At 43.1% G+C, this 20,436-nt stretch overlaps 1 protein-coding gene across 1 annotated transcript in view; it reads left to right on the top strand.

Annotated features, from left to right (window-relative positions):
* The first annotated feature begins 1,648 nt into the window (after positions 1-1,648).
* Positions 1,649-20,436, top strand: part of LOC108875238 (neurogenic locus notch homolog protein 1) — a 42,979-nt gene continuing 24,191 nt past the window's right edge. The window contains exons 1-8 of the mRNA XM_018664049.2: positions 1,649-1,912; positions 2,694-2,775; positions 16,237-16,499; positions 16,639-16,977; positions 18,406-18,528; positions 18,633-18,866; positions 19,465-19,620; positions 20,064-20,249. Coding sequence (XP_018519565.1) covers positions 1,855-1,912; positions 2,694-2,775; positions 16,237-16,499; positions 16,639-16,977; positions 18,406-18,528; positions 18,633-18,866; positions 19,465-19,620; positions 20,064-20,249 — 1,441 coding nt within the window. The 5' untranslated portion in view covers positions 1,649-1,854. The remainder of the gene's footprint in view (positions 1,913-2,693; positions 2,776-16,236; positions 16,500-16,638; positions 16,978-18,405; positions 18,529-18,632; positions 18,867-19,464; positions 19,621-20,063; positions 20,250-20,436) is intronic.

Below are 20,436 nucleotides of genomic sequence, written 5' to 3'. Positions count from 1 at the left end.
CTGATGGGAATCTACACCTGCTTCTGCCAACTCTGCAGGCTGGCTGAGTGAAAACTTGCGTGAGTCACTGTCAGCATTTATTTATCAGTGTAGAAGATCCTAACTGCTAACAGGCCAGTTTCCCTGCTTTGTCAGGTTGTGATGCCCTGATAGCAGGAGCGTGGGACAGGAGTTTGACTGATGTGGGCTTTTAAACACAAACTATCCGACTGATGTCTCTGGAATCAAGCTGCATCTCTGTCCTTTTTGCCTCTAGCAAAGATACAACAATTAGACGTCTGTTATTGTATTGTATTGTACTGGGCTGACTGCCAAAATAAATGTTTCAAGTTTTCCACAGTTATGTTTAAGCACTCATCAGAGTGACTGCAGACTTTTGCAAACAATGTAATATTTCTAGATGTGCATAGAAGTGGTGGATAATCATTACATTGTGATGCTGCATGAAAAGTAAAATACTGATATCATTATTGATAGACATGACCATAATCACTGATTGTTAGTTATAGAGATCAAAATCTTTAGGTCATGGTCGGGTCCCTCACAAAATGTGATATTATGTATATTTACTGAATCATTAGAGCAGCAACCTTTTACTTTTCATCTTAATTTAAAATGTAATGCTTATTGTTTTTTTAACTGGGATTCGTGTACCCTTGTACTTTACTTTTCGGTTGTAATAAAAAGCTGACTTCCCTTTTTTTTGGCTTGAAGTCTTTTTGCATCTTTTTTTTTTGTATAACTTAAGCATAGCCAGCTGTAAGATAAACTGTAGCTAAATACAGGCAGATTAGACATTAAAGGAAAAACCTGAAACCTGAAAAAACACATTGACAGTGCCTCCATCCATAGGGCCTGAGGGGGTCACTGGATGGTTTGATGAGCATGAAAATGATGTGAACCATATGCCATGGCCTTCACATTCACCTGTTCTCAAAAAAACTAATCACCTACGGGAGATTTTGCACTGACATGTTAAACAGCTCTCTCCTCTATCATCATGTTTTAGAAGAATGACGTTTCATCCCTCCACTATAGTCCAGAGACTTAAAGAATCAATGCTAAGGAGCACTGAAGTTGCTCTGGTGACACATTCTGTCCCAACATCATACTCAGACAATTTATGTTGGTTTTTCCTTTAATTTCTCACCTGTCTGTACATACCTGCTGTATCATATTGCAACTGTTAATTTGCTGTATTTCTTTAAAAGTACAGCTAAAGTTTGAACAAACTGTCCCAAACCAATTCCAGAAGTTGAGATAAGTGCTAAACACTGTGCAATATTTGGTGTAATGTCAGATTTTAGCATTATTTACTGTGTAAAGTGTTTTTTCTTTGTTTGGTTTGTTGATGACCCTCATTATCTAATGACTTATTGAAAGCTAACTTTTAAAAAAGACACTGAATGATGTGTGTGTGTGACGAAAACCGCTGTCACAGCTGCACTAATTACCCAGACTTGTTAATTAACCAATCAGTACGTGGGAAAATAAAAACAAACTTCCTTATTATCTCTTCATCAAGTTGTACAGTTTGTGCCAGTCTGGAGACCAAATGTGTGTTTGTTTAAGTGTGTGTGTGTGTGTGTGTGTGTGTGTGTGTCCACGGAAGAAAAACGCCCCTCGATGCGGAGTAGCGAATGGAGAAGTGCGTCTCTAAGTCATTTCCAACTCGGGATCCGAAGTGACAACATCGCATGCTCGGAGTTCACTGACGCGCTTTACTCTCTGTGGATCTACCAAAGGATGAACTGAAAGTTGTTGTTTTTTTTTTACCTGTCGGAAGGGAAGACACAATAGCGGATCTATGAAAAAACCCACGTGGATTTGTACAACCATTTTAAACCAGAAGGAATGCATATTTTCTTTGCCAAACTAACTTTCTTGTTGTCGCTGATTGGACTAACACGAGGTGAGTGGCGTTTCGGGAGCTTTTGATCAGTTTTCAACAAGATTTGAAAATGTAGTTTTGCCACTGATTAACTCTTTATAGGACACGGTGAAGTTTTAGCAACTTGACACATTCACTTTCATTTCTAAACTGATGGGCTGAAACTGAAGTTGAGCCATTTCCCCCCAACTTTTTTTTTTTTTTACTTATCCTGCAGGTTTCTGAAGTTTACTCTTAATTTACATTCATCAGGTTTCCTTAAACGCTTTCATGCACCTGTTGGCATTATCTAAACATGTCATGTCATGTTTACACCAGCCCTACTTTTCTCCTGTCTTACAAACTGAATCACTTTATGTTTCTTTTTTTTTTTTTACTTTGCCCAGGCAGCTGTTGCGCACTCGCCCAGCAAACACTCAACTTTTTCTCACTAGTGTGTAAACGCATGCCTTTGCAGTTTGGATTCAGAGCCAGTCTTTTTTCTTTTTTTAATATATTATTGCAAAGCTGTGTTACTCCCCCCAAATGGCACATTCTGTATGTGGACAGCTGCAGAGATGAACATGCTACTGCCAAACCGGTGTCAAGTCCCTGTGTTCACCACAAGAAAACTGCACTTTGAGGTGGCAAGAGTCACACCTAGACTTCACATTAGTGGAGTGATACCTGTGCCATTTATACAGCCCCCGAGGAAGATGTTTTAGCTGCATCACCTGGAGAGTTTGCTATGTTGTAACAACTGAAAATAACCACTTTTTTTGTTTTAGAAAAGTGCAGGTGTATTAAAACTTTCCTTTCGCAGGCCTGAGATGCTTCACGGCCACGGAGTCGTGTTTGAACCAGGGGAGATGTGAGGCAACTCCAGATGGGAATGAAGAGTGCAAGTAAGTGTAACATCTGCACTTCTCTCTCTATTTTTTATTTATTTTTTACCAGTAAATGATGAGGGAAAACCTGCGCAGAGGATTTGGGAATGTTTGTCTGGTGGAATCTGCAATGACTCTTTTTTTTTGGGATGCAATGTGAGGGCTCTAAAGGTGGAGCGCTCATACCAGAGTTGCTATTTCTGGGAGGCAAATGGTCAGAGAAGCAGACGCAGAGAAATGAGTGGACATTGATGAGGACAGGGGTCACTGTGGGAGAGAGTGTGTTTATGTGTGTGTGTGTGTGTGTTGGTGCCACCACACTCTCCCCTCTGCAGCCAAACTCTCGCAGCCCTAAATCTTGTTTTTCTTTTCTTTCACGGAGCGACAGCTGGGGTTGCCAGAAGCTCGGCGACCATTGTTCTCCACTGCGATTAATTCTGTGTGACTAATCTGGGTGAGGCTTCCCAGAGAGACACTCAGACTCTGTCCTCCTAACCAGCCCCCCCACCCTCTCCTGGGATTTTGTCCCTACCTCAATGGCCTACAGTGCTCTCTCCCTCTCTCTTTCCCTCTCTCTCATTCCCTTGGACAGATGGCAGAGGGTGAAAGTTTGCAAACTTGCTAAAAAATGGAGACAGGTTCCTACACTTTGTCTTCTGAGTTGTATTTGGAGATGTCTTCAGTTCACATGTAAACCACTAAGCTCCTGCTCTGCTCCCCCAACTTTTTTTTTCCCCCTTTAAACAACAATAGCCCTCTTTGCGCTTGGCTCTAATTTCCGACCTGGCATGAGCAGCACCAGCCAGTGTCCAGTGTCATCTTAGTGTCGGTGACCGCCAGATGATTGGGTCTGGCTGGGTCACAGATGCGGGGGGACTGCAAGACCCAGGCAGCTATCTTGGCCTCCCGCCACATCTTAATTTGGTCTGGTTGTGTTATTCACCCCTCAATCACATAACCTCCCTTCCCCTCCCTCCTCCCTTCTCCCAGCCTCACCTCCTCACTGGGCCACAAAGCCAGCATTGTGTCCCCGCACTGTCCTCCTCCTCAGACTTTTCCAATTAAACATGGAGATGGGCATCTTTTGCTGTTTTGAAAAGGTTTGAGTGAGCGCTCAGGGCTTAGTGTGTGATTGTGTATGTGTGTGTGTGTGTTTAAAATGTTGCTTTCTCATTGTGTCAGCTGTCACTGTGCTTTCAGAGTGCTGGGAATTTTGGAGAAGAAGTTTTAGGTTCATCAAGATGGGGCAGCAAAACATTAGTAGCTGAAATTCTGACCTGATAAGTTTATAAAAGTATTTTGATAATTGCCATATATATATATATATATATATATATATATATATATATATGCATAATTTGCCATATATGATTGTAATCTGATTACTCTGTGGATTTTAAACCTTCAATTGAACTAAAGAGTCATCACTTTGGGCCTCAGGAGTTGTGAGGTTTTTTTTTTTTTGGTTGATTGGTCTACATAAATAATTACAACAAAATTAACAGATTGATTAACAGTGAAAATACAAAGTTTGTATTGTTTTAATGATTTAAGCTTAGTTGATGTGAAAGTGTTACATTTTTTCTCGTGTATTTTGCTGTTGGAGTTACTTTAAACCACCTTCCTTGTGCAGTCTTTGGGATATATACTCTCAAAAAGTCAATATCAGTCAAAGTGAAACAGTTTCACTGAGTTGAGAACATAATAAAAATGTTTTATCTTGCTGAGTTGATTTGTTTTAATGTTCTGTTTTGTGTGCATTCCTGGTTACAAAATGTCCTGTGATATTAGGTTACTAATTACTCAGAAGGAATTCAACCAGCTGCTGCTTGTTCAGGGGGATTTATTAACTCGACGTTCAGGTCATGATGTTGATTTAAGATGCATTTGGACATTACTGTTACTGTTTTCCAGTTGTGCTGAACAAAATTGCTTTTAAGCTACATGGAGGAGTTGCTTAGTTGGTCCAAATCAATTGAGAAGAAGCAGAGATACACTGACTCATAGGTCTTGGTATCAGGTAAACTAAATCACTGGTCTCAAACCTAAGCCAAGATAACCCTGATGGCCTGACCAGAGTCGTTCTCACACTTAACAAAGCAGACACAACTTTTTACAGGCTGCGTACTCAGCTAGGTTAATTTACCAGTAAAATGATCTGCTAAGTGAAGCAGGCTCAGAGTTTAACAACCAACTGTAGCTCCTAGCTTCTCTCTCCAACTCCAAAACCCAGAGCCAGGTTTACTGACGTCACTTCTTTTCCATGAACTTCCTGCGAGCATTGTCTGAGATCGATGACTTCCACAGCAAGTGCTTTCACGCAGTCAGTGCTGCGGCTCTTGTAAAGCAGCGCAGGTGGCACTATCAGGACATGAACAGTGAGAAATAATTGCAGCCAGGTGGATCCTGTTCAAAGCTTAGTGTGAAGTTTGTCTTGTTGGAGTATCTCATCAAACAAAAGGGTTAAAGGTCAAGTGTATTACTTGACTAATGCACTGAGGGGTTAATTGATATATTGTTAATCAGTTAACTGTTTGTAATGTCCTGCTTGGCCTCGTGAAGGAGAAACGCTGACAGTGTTTTTGTGTTTCCTAATGAAAGTATGCAGAGAGGCTTATTTCCCCCGAGTCTCATTTCATTCTTGACAGAGTTATGAGGTGGTTTCACCTCAATCAAAAAGCGGCCGCCCTTGAACTGAAGTGTTATGTGGAGGTCGAGTAAGTGGCATTGGATGCTTCAGTTTTATATAGTCTGACAGAGATGCCTACTCGACATGCCATACCATAAATACCACCTCCTCCTTGTATCTGGCCTGTCTGGCCCAGTGAGATCCTGACTGAAGTTTATCTCCAAAGAGCTTCGAGGAGGCCTCTCATTTACTGTAGAGGCTTGGCAGCAGCAGCAGCAGCAGGGAGCAGTGAGAGAGCTGAGCCAATCCAGACCAGGAAAAATAACTCCCAAATTCCAGTGGCACAATGGCCAGAATCAAAGCAGCTCGCAGCAGAGCTTCTCCCTGCCCAGAGGGATGAGAGATGCCGGGCCAGTTCAGGAGCGAGGAGCGACGCTGCTGAGAGATTGCGTATGTTCATTAATCAGTCAGTCAGTGTGATGAAAAAATATGACAGATTTCTGACAGCCTGTTGATAGCACGGAGTCTTGTGATGAGGGCGTTTTTAGGATTTAAGGTCTCGCAGCTGGAGTTTATATGAATTAAATCAGACTTTAAGGATGCAAACACACACCAGACGTTTGGGTAATTTATTACCAGAATAATAATGTAATTCTAAACTACTCAGACTTAAATTAATGACTTTTTTATGCATTTCTGCCAACTCTGCATGAAGGAGCCATGACCATGTCCCTGTTACTTTGTTTGAAACAAGCCTGACATGTATTCTTGACCTTTGAAATGGGTCCACTTCACATGTCTTCATCAGCAAATGGAGCTTGCTCAGTTGTTACAGAGACTGTGCTGTTGATGTTAACAGACCTTGAGTTGGGGTTGATGTGTTAAACGATTATTTCTAATGCCAAGAATTAAGTTTCATGTTTAACTTTGAACATGGACTTGAACATTTTGCTTTCTTGTCACAATAGATGAAAAAGTCTCTCTATTTCTTATTGACTCTTTCTGCGAGCAGTTAGCTTGAAATATTTGCACATGAGATTTCAGGTTGAATGACGAGCACTTAGGATCTAAAAATGTGAGAGCTTTAATCCTGTAGTTAGGATTTGTTGGTGTTTGAGTGAACAGAGCCTCAGATAACAAACAGAGTCATTAATTCCTCGCTGGTATGTGCAGTGACTGCTACAGTATCCATCCACTTCAATGAAAGTGAGCCCTTGTCTCTCCGGTTCTGGGGATTCTTCAATGGCACCTCTGTTTGCTCCGGTCAGATGAGTCTATCTTAACCTCCCCTGCACACTCTACACCCGCTGCCCCCCACCACCTCCATTCAGAGTCAGGAAACAGCCTCTGAGTGGCCCGAGGGAAGAAAAGGTGCTGTATCTGATCATATCATCACACAACGAGAAACACACAGCGCGAGGCTTTTATATGGCCGCTGCCGCCGGTTTTCGGTTCCCTTTGGCAAGAGTCCGGCTGGTGAGAGGGCTGATCGGCAGACCGTTCTGGCTGTATGAAGCGACTTGGTGGTGGGGAACCTCAGCACTGGGGATTAGTGATATTTGAGCCTCCCTGGTTGGCATATGCCAAGACAAATCACATAAACTTTGATCGCAAGCTAAGAGGACTGACAGTCAGCATGTGTGTGTGTGTGTGTGTGTGTGAGAGACAAAGCCACTTGGCATACTCCAAACCACACTTCCTCTTTTCTTTTCTTTTTTCTTTCTTTCTTTCAGCCAGACCACCTGTCTGTGGGTTATAGTATAACAACTAAGAGGGACGTGCACTCACCCACACAGCAGCATGCTCCATAATACCCATGATTACTTGTGGTTTTGCCCATTGAGCTCCACACAGAAACAGCTCGACTTTGTCTGCCAGGTGTGCTTTTAGCTTTCAGTCACTCTCACTGCCTGCCACACACTCAGTCACAGGATATTTAGGAGAAAGGAGTGCAATGCTTTTGTTGTGAAATAGAGCAGTTTGTTCAGATGCAGATTGTAAGACTGATACCAGTCAAAATATCTGTTGCACAGGGGGAAATATGACAGTTTCCTCAAGGTTATGAGCTCCAGCACCTGACGAGTTCCACTACAGCCAGGACTGTATGGGAGTGGTTAAAAGGACCCCTTTAAATATATCTTAGAGGGCTAATTAACAAGGCTGTAAACACTCTGAGTGCTACACATATTAACATATCTAAGAACTTATATTACATGCATGCATTTTAGTCATTTTACATGACTAGATTTTCAGCCCACACTGTGTATGAGGCAAAGACACCATATTAGGTGAATTTGAGTCAAAAATCGAACTCTTTTCAACCCTGTCAAATCTTAACAGAAATAATAACCACATAGCGTGACTTACACTTATCAAGGATGTAAATCCATCCATAAATCCACATAGAAATCACAGAAAACCGCTGTGCCTTAAAACTCCAGAACTTGTCTGAGAATCATCAGCTTCAGTATTAAAGGTGCCTTCAAAAACTAACTACTATTAGCTAATTCAGCATACTTTTAATGGGACCAGTTTGCCAGCATGTGAACAAATAGAGCTCCTGTGCAGCTTGGAGGGCGCTGTTGTTTTGACTTTGAGTCTGGGGGAGGGGGACAGTGTCAGACAGGAAAAAAAAAGTTACATTAGCTGAAGTTATCTGCTAGCATTAGTGTGGCTGACTCGCAAAATAAATGCTGTTAAATCTTATAAAATCTAAAACCAGCCTTTGCCTGGTCTTGATTTATGGCTGAGCGCAGGGCGGATGAGGTGATGGGACATTTTGCCGTGCTCTGGCTCAAACCCTGAAATTGCAGCGTATAGTAACAACCTGAGAGTCCAGTTGCACTGTCAGTTACACCTTCAGATGCAGACCGTAAAGACTTTAAGTGGTTCCCAGCCTCGTAAGGAAGCTGGCAGTGGCAGAAGTCATTAGAGCTGACTCTCAACACACACACACACACACACACACACTGAGTGTTGATCCCTGGGGGAGCTGGCTCTTTCCCATGGGCTGTGTCCATAACACTCCCAAATAAACAGGGTCTCTAATGAAGGCTGCCAGATGTGGGCTGGCCAGGTCAGCTCTCCTGTACTATTAGAGAGGAAGGAAAAGAAGGATGGATGTAAGGAGAGGGAAAGAGGGACAGCGTTTCCCCTGTAATTTCTGTAGCCAGTGGGGATTCAGTGGTAACTTTGGTTTCAGTTCCACAACAAACAACAACCCTGTTTTTGTGCCAGCTTTGGTTTTAGCCAAAGAGCTATTTTTATTTCAATAGGCTCAATTTGTGTGATTGAAGCTGAGTTTAAGCGAGCATTTTAGCGTTGATTTTCTCTACCAGTGGTGGAAGAGTTGTCAGTGTGGTTAGACTCTGTATGCTGCTGGGAAAACACAGGAGAGGGCAAAGAGAGAGAGAGAGAGAGAGAGAGAGAGAGGGAAGTGTAGAGGAAAGGAGATGAGAGAGAGCCCCCCTGGGCAATGCTTGTAAAACAGATCAGACAAGACTAAAGGGGACTTAGTCCAGGCAGAGAACCAAACAGCCAGGAAATAAGAATGAGTGGTGGGGAGATGTGAGGGGTGAGGGGAGGGGGAGCAGAGGTACAAACATGCTCCACTAACACAGTTTGACTCCTGGTTGAAAACTCTGTCACTGAAGAAGACACCTGAGAGAGAAGGAGGGAGAGAGAGATGATATAAAACGTCCAGTTTATTAAATAACAGTCTTAATAGATAATTCTGTTTATCTATTTCTGTCTTCTGGGGCAAGAAATACAAGTAGCCAGGCTATCAGACGGGTTTTAACCAGAACCCAGCTTAGTCAGATGTTATTTGAAAGAGAGAACAGAAATTAATGATAAGATTGTTACCACACTGGCTGGTGTATGGCTTTCTGCTTCAGCTTTGACCTTCTAGGGGCTGAGAGATGTTCCACAAAAACCTCATCATCCCTGGTATGATCTTTGTTCTCCCTTTCATTCTCTGTATTTCCTGTCTGCCTTTGCAAAATACCCAAAAAACAATCTTTAACAAAATACAAAACAAAACAAATCCTCAACCTACTGTTTCATTACAGCAAAAATATCAAATACTTCCTAGTTCCAGCTTTCACTGTGCATATTTGTTGCTTTTCTTAAGCAACAATCATTGGTTCTACTCACCATAGTTGTGTGAGTGCACAGATCTCCAGTGCAAAAAGGGTTTCTATTCAGGTAATTTAACCTACAAAGAAATTTAGAGAATCTGGCTTATTTATTTAAGTCTTCTTGATCACCTTGTGTTTCTTACCCATATGCTTGGGTACCCTTTCCCAGATCTCTGCAACTACTTTAGAGAGGCAGTTACTTTTCTATTATTGTCTTAAGCAATAGAACTGATGGCCAAAGCCGTGAAAATAAGGTGTAACCTAAATAATAAAAGGTGAACAAGGAATTACCCTAAAATATTCCTAATTATGTTGTTTACAGAAATGAAATCAGACACTGGTTCTGTCTCCCACAGGGCTTTATGTGGCACAATAATTGAGTAAATGCACAACCTAATTCACTAAGCTCCTTAAAAGCTGCTACCAAAATCTGCATTCTAGGTTTTTTTTTTTATTTGTATACAGTGCACATGTGTAGTCTACATATTATGTTCGAAGCCTCTGTCCCCATCTGTGCGTAACCTCAGAGAGATGGCAGATGGCAGATTGGCCCGACACTGAGGAAAGCCCCTTTTTAGAGTGACGCCTGGCCAAGGGTCAGATGTCACCACAACATCTGCTGGAGGCTCGAGCCGCCGCCCGGCCCTGTTATGCATCCCATCAGTGTCGCAGACCTGTTGCCACGGGCTACTGTGGCAGCAATTGAAGAAGAGGCGGCCCAGAAGTGAGCGCAGAGGAGAACAATGAGGTCTGCTGGGCAGGGATGACAGAAAAGATAATAACAGTATCGGCCTTACCGCAAAGATAATTCCGCTGCTGTCCTGCAGTTATACGATCCCTCCCAAACACCTGATATTTGCTCAGCTTCTGATTTGTGCCCCTCTTTTCATGTCTTCTTTATTTACCTTTCTAGCAGCCCAGTTTACCTGCTGCTGTTGAGATTATCCCGCTCGCCAGGGCAGCAGATTTCTCTTGTTGAAGCAGCTGCTTCGCTCTGTTTGTTTTGAACACAACCAAGACTTCATAAAAGCTGTTGAATATCTTTTGTCTTACCCCCCATTATTTTATACATCTGAGCTCCTATTGAGACAGTTAAGCTTGATGCCTGTGAAAGCCATTTTGTGCTGAGCATGTATTTGACAGGCTCTCGCCAAGTTAAAGAGCAAACTGTTAGCATTCTTTGCCTAGCGTGTGCTACAGTTGACTTACCGCTCGCACCTCAGCCAGAGTGTGTTTGGATAGTGCGTCCACGTGCACCGAGGTAAGGGTGAACGGGCTCTATCTGTTTGTCTTTTAGGCCTTGGTGTGAGACGCTGGGCTGTTTTTTTTGCGAGGGCAGATGCCGGTTTCAAAGCTGGTGTGTTTTTTTTTTTCTTCCCTTTTTTCGAGAAACCATAAAGTGAGGCTGCCAGCAAGCCTCTATTGAGGTTTCTGGGGTTAAGAATCAGGACAGGAGACTTTAGAGTAAACACCAAAGATTCCTTCTGAACTGGCAACCCCTTTCTCCCTGTGAAAACCCAACCAAACCAGTTCCAATTTCCTTTCTTTCAGACTCTTTTGTTTGTCCCCACTGCTTGTGTGTGTTTTGGATTTTAAGCTTTTCTTTCGCCTTACGCTTGGCCTCAAACATCGCACACCACAGGAAAAAAAAAAAAAAAAGTTGAAGAGCAGCTTGGAGTAACTTGGAAGGAAGTTTGGGGGGAGTGAGGAGTAGTCAGTTGAGACTTATAAATCCTAATGCGGTGTCTTACAAATGAAAAGAAACAGGGGTGTGTGTGGGAGAAGTGGGGTGACGGGGTTTGGAGGGAAAGAAGGTGCACAGAGGGGAGCGAGCGGATGCCAACAACTGTATGGCTTTGAACAGAGGAAGTGAAACCAATAATGAGAAAAAAAGGGGGGAAAATTCAGGGATGAGCCATATGTAATGAAAGAAGATTCAGGGAAAGATTTTTTCTGGGAGACAGAGAGAGAGAAAAAGAGGAGGGAAAGGAGAGGAAAGAGGAGGTGTAACCGCTGAATACGCCCGGCCTGTGGTCAGCTCTGAATGGGGAGGAAAAACAATGGGCCCACTCATCCTTCGCTCTCTCTCCCTCTCTTTCTCTTCCTCGCTCGCTCCTCATTCTCTGCTAGCTTTAGAGGAAGGGAGCAAACCATTCAGATACCAACACTGTAAAAAATGAAGAAACTTAAGATGTTATTTAATTTATTCTGCCTTGTTCCTTATCAGTTTTTAAACTTTCCTTCACCACAGTCAACCCAATTGACCAATCACCATAAACAAACAACTGTAAAAATGAGAAATTAAGACTAATTCATAAACTGAAAACCTTATTTTTTGCAGTACGGGGGCCCTTGCCTCTCTCCAGACTTTAGGACAGTAGTAGGATGGGGTGCCATGGAGAGGAAGGAGGCAGAGTGGTGGGATAAGGGACATGGGAGGTGTGTGTGTGTGTGTGTGTGTGTGTGTAGTAGGGGGGAGGAGGGGCTGAATGGCCGTGGCAGCAGCTGCTGTCTCCTCATTAACATGCGCACCTGCTCCCTGCGGCCTTTTTCCAGGGAGCTCGTGTGGCGCCTCACGACCTCAGCACCCGCCACCACTGGGGCTTAACTGGACTGGCCTTCTAGCAGCCAGATCTCACTCCCCCACCCCCACACCCCCAACTCTCTGCACCATACATACACACACACACACACACACACACACACTCTTCTACTATCCTCTGAGGGATACAGATGCTCAGAAATTATGTGGAAGAATTTCCAGCCACACCACAGTTTACAGTGTAAAGATACTTCTGTCTTATCAGAGTAAATCTGGAAGTGGAGTTTGAAGAGAAGATGAGAAGATGTCTCATGCATTTTGTTCTAGATTGTGGACCCACAGGAAGAGTTAAATCAAATCATATACTGTGTTGGTCAATGTGATTGAACTAAATGCAGTTTACTAAAGTTATTTTACATGTTTTCTGATGCAGTACAGATTCACAGATCCAACTTTTTCTCTCCTGATACTGATGTCAGAACCTCAGCTCATGGAATATGCTGGTCTGATACCACTGCATTGTTACAGCTGCCTCACTGTGTTGAACTCTTCAGGATGAATAAGACCATATTTTTAGGTTCAAGTAATTAATGTTGTTCTCAAAACTGAGTTGTGGGGCCCAGAAACAGTGATGACGAGAGAGTGTTTGATGGGTATCGGTCATGTTTTGTTGATTCCTGATCCGGTCAGTTATCAGTGCCTTTATCGATCCTGACATCTCATAAAAATCAGCACTGTACGCAGTCAAAGTCAATAAAGCCACCTGGAGTTTCCCTTTCACACATGAGGCACGCAGTCAGAGGAAGTCTGTGTGATCATCTGCTGGAAATATTCCTTATGGTTTGGCTGAGGGGTGGTGCCCACATAACGCTGCTGCAGGATAGAGGATAGAAATGTCATCAACATGTCCACTCTCTCGCTGTGAGTTCTTTGCTGTAGAGTTTCATGAGAGCACTTGGTCCTTGTCTGAATGAAGGCTCTAATGATAGAGGGTGTCATTTACTACTGTTTGCAAAACCCTTTGGGGCGCATTTGTGATTTTGGACTAAATAAGTTATTTAATAACCTTTGATTTTATTTGCCTGTAACTGATTTGACTTGTAACTCCTGAGATCACTGCTTTGTTTGAACTTAATGCTACAGTGATTCCAGGCTAAATGACACTCAGCCAAGGTGCAGACTCTGCTCTCAGCGTGGTGACATGCCACCACTCACTACTACTGTTTATGCAGCGGGCAGCCTAGCATGTTATGTTTTCTTTTCCTTGCCACAGTCCTAAGGCTGCCTAATCCCCTGAGAGGGAGACCCTGTCTAAACACACGCCTGTCCCTACAGAGGGGCCACGGCTTGGCCCCCACCTACACACACACACACACACACACACACACACACACACAGACACACACACTGGCTGGACCCCCTGGGAATGTTTGGGGACATGGTCCTGCCAGCCCCTCAGGGCTAACAGACTTGCTGGCTCTGGTCAGGTATTTGAGAGTTACGGCGGGTTTTAATGTCGTGGGAAGGCCGCTTTGATGTCGGCAGGATGTTTTATGCACAATGTTGTTTCTGCGTGAGAATAAAACACAACAATATTCCAAGAGAACAGTTGTTTGTCAAGTCTGTGCTGAAAAAAAATAAACCTAAGAAATTTTGAGATCTAGACATTCCCTGTGAGCAGGAATTCACTTTTGGAAATCTTTCATGTTTCTTGACAGAGGTTGCGCCACTGTCTCGTCCGTTTCATCCTCTTCCCGTTTCTTGTCTGATGCTGCAGAAAATCCTCTCTGGGGAGGGAAGAATAACGAGCATTGAGGTGGTGGCACGGTGCTTTGAAGTTGCCATAATGTTGGCTTGAAGCTCAAACACTGTGGCATAGATGCGGCCTTGTCCTCAGGATGAATGAGTGCTGACAAAAGGGTCGAAGCGAGCACATTTCAGCCCTGAGAGCTGCTGAAGGGTGCCATGATGGCTGCTTTTCTTGTGTCTCGACTTTTGGAAGGGATGGATTAGGAACAAGAATTCCAAATGCCGCAGATTTTTTTTGTTCTCGTCTCCGGTGCTATTGAGTAGATGCTTTGTTTTTCTAATGCCCAAGCCTCCCTGACCACCCAGCGTTGTTGACAACTGTACTGAATCTCTGAAGGTGATGAAAATAGGAATGTGGCAGCGGGAAGGATTTGATGTTGCAGGTCTGAGGGTTTTTTGGCAATGACCAAAATAAGATTTATTTTAAAAATCTTATCCCATTTCATTTAAGCAAAGATCTTGTACAACTGCTTGTGTTTAGAAAACATAAAACACAGAAAACTGGAATAAAAAATATACTGTGTTTGTACTGTTTTTGGACCAAAAGTCCAAAAACCACAAGATTTAATTAAGATTTACAATCATAAAAAACTGAGAAAATCAGCATGTCATCTTATAAAGAAGCTGGAACAAGGAAACATTTGCCATTTTTTTCATAATAAATGACTTAAAGGATAAATGAGAGACTAAAATTGTAGGTTTTAACATTTCAGCAGTATCAGCAGTAGTCTCAAAGCTGCAGAGACTTGATTGACTTGATCACTCACTGTATTGTGTGTGTGAATACGCACGCAATTGTGAACATAAATATGCTTAATTTCCCTGTGTGTGTGTGTAAAAGACTGCACACTGTGTAGGTATGAATGTGTGTGTGTGTGTGTGTGTGTGTGTGTGTGTGTGTGTGTGTGTGTGTGGCCCCTTTGTTGAGCCGCGCATATCCTCAGGGGACACTCTTCAGCTCCTCTCATTGTAATTGTAAATGTGTGAATGTGTCCCTGTGATCTGCAGCAGCTCTCTCTCTCTGTCTCTGTCTCTGGGAACTTGTTCACTGGGGTCCGAGCGGACGTTTATGACTCATACACAACCTGTGAGAAACATCACAGGAGTTTGTCCGACCCCCCTCGCCCTGTTTTACAGCCTCAAACACATTGTTCGCAGGGGGACTCACGGCAGAAAGACCAATGTCCCATTTAAAGCGTAGTTTCTCATGGCTGTGTTGTCGTGTTGTAAACACAGCAGAGCAGGGCAGGGCCATCTTTTAAGGGAAATGGATAGTTAGTCCTATTGGTGAAGACAATTACCCAAGTTGATTTATAAACACAGTAGTGCACAAAGGGATGGACCTTGCTATTCTGAAGTATTGTCTTACGCTTGTGAACTCTTCAGTCGGTGCTGAGCTGCAAAAGTTTGGATAGGTGAAAATATAGGTATTTGGGAATTCCTTTTGACTGCTCCTGCTCTTTGTTATGCTAATTTTAAATGAGAAAAAGAGTGGACATTTATTAGTGGACCAATATATCGTTCCTGTTTGCTATATAACAGTGGTTGTTAGTGGTGTTTTGTTAGTTAGGAGGTAACCAGATTGACTTATTCAGGGTAAGGCTGGACAATAAATTGAGCTTTTGATATAATTTACTCTCATGGGCTGATGATGATCTAATCAGATGGTCAACCAACCAGTCAGCCCAGTGTCCAGAATTTTTAACCAGTCATACTTTGATTAATCTGGACAAGTATAAAAAGAAGCCAGCATGAGAAAGGAAATGTTTTGTCTGTGTGTGTACACTTTGATGGCTTGTTAAATTGTGAGCTGAGCATATTTTAACCCAATAGATAAATAATCAACAGCATAAATATAAGAGGCCATAAAGGGTGATATGCAATCAATCTTTAAAGAAGCTGAAGGCCTGCTCTGCTCAAATCATAGTAACTGCAGCTGGTAAAGTCATATAGTTCAGGGTATTCAGCCTCAGCCACCACTAGTTTCTCTTCTCAATTCAACTGCACATGACATCAGGAGCTTTTCTCCTCAGAGTTGAAGTTTTTTCAGCTTCATGCATTCAGGGTGCTCCTGCAAAAACATGAGGTGATCTGAACATCCAAGGTGCTGTATTAGCAGCCAAAACACTCACTGCCTATAGAAAGCAACTGGAAAAGATGCCTCTCACTGCAAAAACTCTCCTGTCTGATTGGCACCTAACTGTGTATTTGAGTACCACTGAAATATCCCTGTCTGATCCCATGACCCACTGAACTTTTTTTGTAGAAAAATATCTTTATCCTCCTTGTTGATGCAATCCGCTCACTCCACACTTGTCAACTGTTAAATGTTCCTGACCACTCTGTTTGTCTTTTCCCAGATGCCAGGACGGATACTTGGGAAGCAGATGCCAGTTTCGCGACCCATGCACCAGCTCGCCATGCAGGCACGGCGGCACGTGTCACGCCGCGGTCAGGGGGAACACAGTGGACTACAGCTGCACCTGCAAACTGGGCTACAGCGACCCCCGCTGCGTGACGCCCGTCAACAATGCCTGCATCAACTCACCGTGTCGCAACGGAGGCACTTGCGAGCTTGAGACTCTCCAGACGTTTAAGTGCCACTGCCCACCTGGATGGTCAGGTAACACACAGCAGTTTTATCGCAGCAGATCATTTTTTCCCCCCAAAAGAAGTGGAGAAATTTATGTCTAATGACATAAGAGTTCTCTGACCCTAAGAACCAAGAAATATACTGGAACATAATTTCTCTGTGTCTCTAGGTAATAGGTGCCACCAAGCCGACCCCTGTGCCTCAAACCCATGTGCTAACGGTGGCCAGTGCTCTATCATCGAGACCCACTTCGTCTGCACCTGCACGGCGTTCTTCTCCGGAAAGACCTGCAAACAGGACGTCAACGAGTGCGATGCAAGCCCATCGCCCTGCAAGAACGGCGGGGTATGCATCAACGAGGTTGGCGGGTACCGGTGCCAGTGCCCACAGGAGTACACGGGCAAGCAATGCGAGAGCCGCTACCTGCCCTGCAACCCATCACCCTGCCATAATGGAGGCACCTGCATCCAGAGGGGAGAGACCAGCTACGAATGCTCCTGCGTGCCAGGTAGAAACATTACCTAAATTCAAGGCTACATTAGAGGAGGTTTAGGAGTCTTTATTGATCTGATGATCTAGTGCTCCATCGCTTTATGGCCTGGTTACATTTAAATCCATGTAGATTTTTTGTGTGGCAACACTTGTCAGCCAGCTACCCTTGGAGTAGTCACTACATCACCAAGCTTCTAGACTATAAAAATATTTCACAAAGATGACCTCTACGTAATATCTTCAGTTCTAGAAAAAGTACTAAGGTAAAAATATCAATCAAATCAGTCAGATCTATCATTTGTAAGCTGGGTTAAGGTGAGGTTATTCATTTCTAAAGACACCTCAGTCTCTCAAGTTGAATTTAAATGTCAGTGCCTAAGAGATGATGTCATTTAAGGCTGGGCTGTTCCTGCTTATGTTGTGTCCTGTGTGTGTGTGTGTGTGTGTGTGTGTGTGTTTCTGGTGTGCGCAGTGTGTGAACAAGGCAGAGCAGGAAGGCATCGAGGCTTATCATAAGGAAATGGTCAAAGGACAACATCCTTTTTCACATAGCAGAGTGAAGCAAAGCTTGCTGGGACTATAGCCCAGCCCACCAGCTCATCACTCCCACACAGACTGACTTTGCCTTGCTTTTGTGTGTTCTATGCCCAGAAAAGATTATAAGCAAGCAAACGTGGATGGCTTTAGTTGTTTTTTGCAAATGCTTTATGAGGAAGGAAATGCATTTGAAGCCTGCTTGTGCTTGTATTGATGATAATCAAGGAAGTTTTCTAAATTATTTCCTAATTGTAAGGGTAAATGGTCATATTTCCTGAGTTGTAAACACTATAAAGTGGGAATAAAGGTTGACAGACACCTGCCGAGAGGATGTAGACTTAAATCAAGGCAGCTTGTTTTGCTTCTTCTCCCACAAACTAATAAGTAAATGAATCCACTACACAAGAAAGCGCTTTCACATTTTATTTTGCAGAAATATGCAAAATTATTTTCCAATTCATGCAACATTGTTAACATTTTCAATGTTACTTAGCTTTATACTGTGTTGATCAAAGAAAATCAAAAAAACTATTAAGATGACCAAAAAGACTCATTGGCAGTGATCATGTACTGGTTTTGATTTTCAGTATATATTTCCCAGCATGCCATTTGTACAATCCAATGGTTGCCTCTTGTGTAACTGTATAACAGTGGATGTTATTACATGGCGAGGTTGCCACAGACCTCAAGATGGTACAGCTGCCTTTTTTCTTGGCAGGAAAGAGACAGTTGGCCACATTTAACTGTAGAGAAGTTTCATTCCTTTTGTTGTAAATGGGAGAATGTTGTTTTCAAACCAGGAAAAATGAGCAACTGAAAATCTGAAGCCTGAAGCCACTAGTAGAAATTACTCAGTGAAAGCAAACACACACTGTAAAAAATTAATTGCAGTCTGTCTGTGTTTCAGGTTTTACTGGCAAAAACTGCAACTACAATATTGATGACTGTCCTGGTCATGAGTGCCAGAATGGAGGGACGTGTGTAGATGGAGTCAACACCTACAACTGCCAGTGTAAACCAGAATTTACAGGTTTGTGTGACGATGCTCAAGTACATGTGCCAGCGCTGACTTCGTGATTTGTTTGGAGCGAACCAATTAAACTTTAATCCTGTGACCCCCCGGTTCTCCCACAGGTCAGCTCTGCACAGAGGACGTTGATGAGTGCCAACTGATGCCCAACGCCTGCCAAAATGGCGGCACGTGCCACAACACCTTCGGCAGCTACCAGTGTGTGTGTGTAAACGGCTGGGCCGGGGACGACTGCAGCAACAACATCGATGACTGTGCCAGCGCTGCGTGCGCCTCTGGATCCACGTGTCATGACCGTGTAGCTTCTTTCTTCTGCGAATGCCCTCATGGCCGCACAGGTATCTACATGTTCACTTAGCTCTTAAACGCAACAACCTTAGGGGCTTAACTTCTGTAGACGAGCATGTGATTGTGGGGTGTGAAGGATAAGGAAGTGACAAGTTAAAACTAACTAAAATTAAAGGCTGTAAAGTAAACACCAGTGAATAAGCACTGCATTTAGAGAAAGTGACACTCATAAATGCTGATCTTTGGTTTCTCCCGTGGTTTTGGTGTCTTAAACTGCTCGTGTTGGTAGACATGAGTGTCAGATGTGAAGACATTTTTAAGTGTTTACCACTGTGTTTTACTATATTGTCACTGATTATTATTTATTTACCAGCTTCCACTCATGGGTGCCTCATAGTTTAAGTTGAAACATGATCACATTATGAAACACTGCTAAACCATTGGGCTTAATTTAAAGTGTTACCAAGTCACCTAATATAAACTTGTCACATCATCAAATATGTTTCGAGACGAAAATAAACTCTTTTGTCCATTAGAAAAGGAAATATAAAAGTCCCTGGTAGTACTTGCAGTTCTTAAAACAAGAAGTGATGGGGTGACTGACTCAGTCCACATATAATAAAGTTCACCTTATGGTCTCTGTACCAGGTCTGCTGTGCCAGCTGGACGATGCCTGCATCAGTAACCCTTGTCAGAAGGGCTCCAACTGCGACACCAACCCTGTCAACGGGAACCACTTTTGCACCTGCCCCACGGGATACTTTGGAGCTTCCTGTGATCAGGACGTTGACGAGTGCGCTCTGGGTAAAACTCATTGACCTGCCAACTCTGTGTCTGCCAAAGCGTTGAAATCTGCCTGATTGAAGACACATTTCAACTGTACTGATGAGTCCATTCAAATGTAGATAGTCATAGTTTAACTATATTGCTGTCAAGAAAGCTTCAGTCACTGCACATGCATTTGTAACTCTTTTATACAAGTCAAAATACGAGCTCATTCTTTCCAGTTATTATGGGTACTTTGGTGCCCATAATTATACCCATATTCACAGTAAATAACACCCTCGGGGATATTATTTCTGTAGTCACACGCAGCCGAGGCTTTGGTTTTTGGCTTCACCAAACAACAGTAAACCACCCAAATCATCTCCATGTCATGTCTTTACATTCAAATTGATCCTTGTTAGGTCTCGTATGTACACGATGGACCGTTGAAGTAAAGTTAAAGTACTGATTTGTTTAAACAGGTTCCAACCCATGTGAGCACGCAGGGAAGTGTATAAACACCAAGGGTTCATTCCAGTGTAAGTGCCAGCAGGGTTACGTGGGGCCACGATGCGAGCTGGACATCAACGAATGCATGTCGAACCCATGTAAGAATGAGGCCACCTGCCTGGACCAGATAGGAGACTTTCACTGCATCTGCATGCCAGGTGAGACGCTTGACTACTGTCGTCCTAGATTAAAGTTTAGGTTCCATTTGTTTAGACTCGTGTCACCAAATTTCAGCAAATAAAAGCTCATAAACAAGTCACGTAGAGTCAAAAGAAGCTTATTTATGTATCAGTTTTCGAATGCTCTTCCAAGTTGAATCAGTCCAGTTCTGGTCTTTGTGGCTTT

The sequence above is a fragment of the Lates calcarifer genome, linkage group LG13 (genome assembly GCF_001640805.2).
Source record: "Lates calcarifer isolate ASB-BC8 linkage group LG13, TLL_Latcal_v3, whole genome shotgun sequence".
NCBI lineage: Eukaryota > Metazoa > Chordata > Actinopteri > Centropomidae > Lates > Lates calcarifer.
The sequence above is the reverse complement of the archived record's forward strand: the minus strand, read 5'-3'. Positions and strand labels throughout refer to the sequence as shown.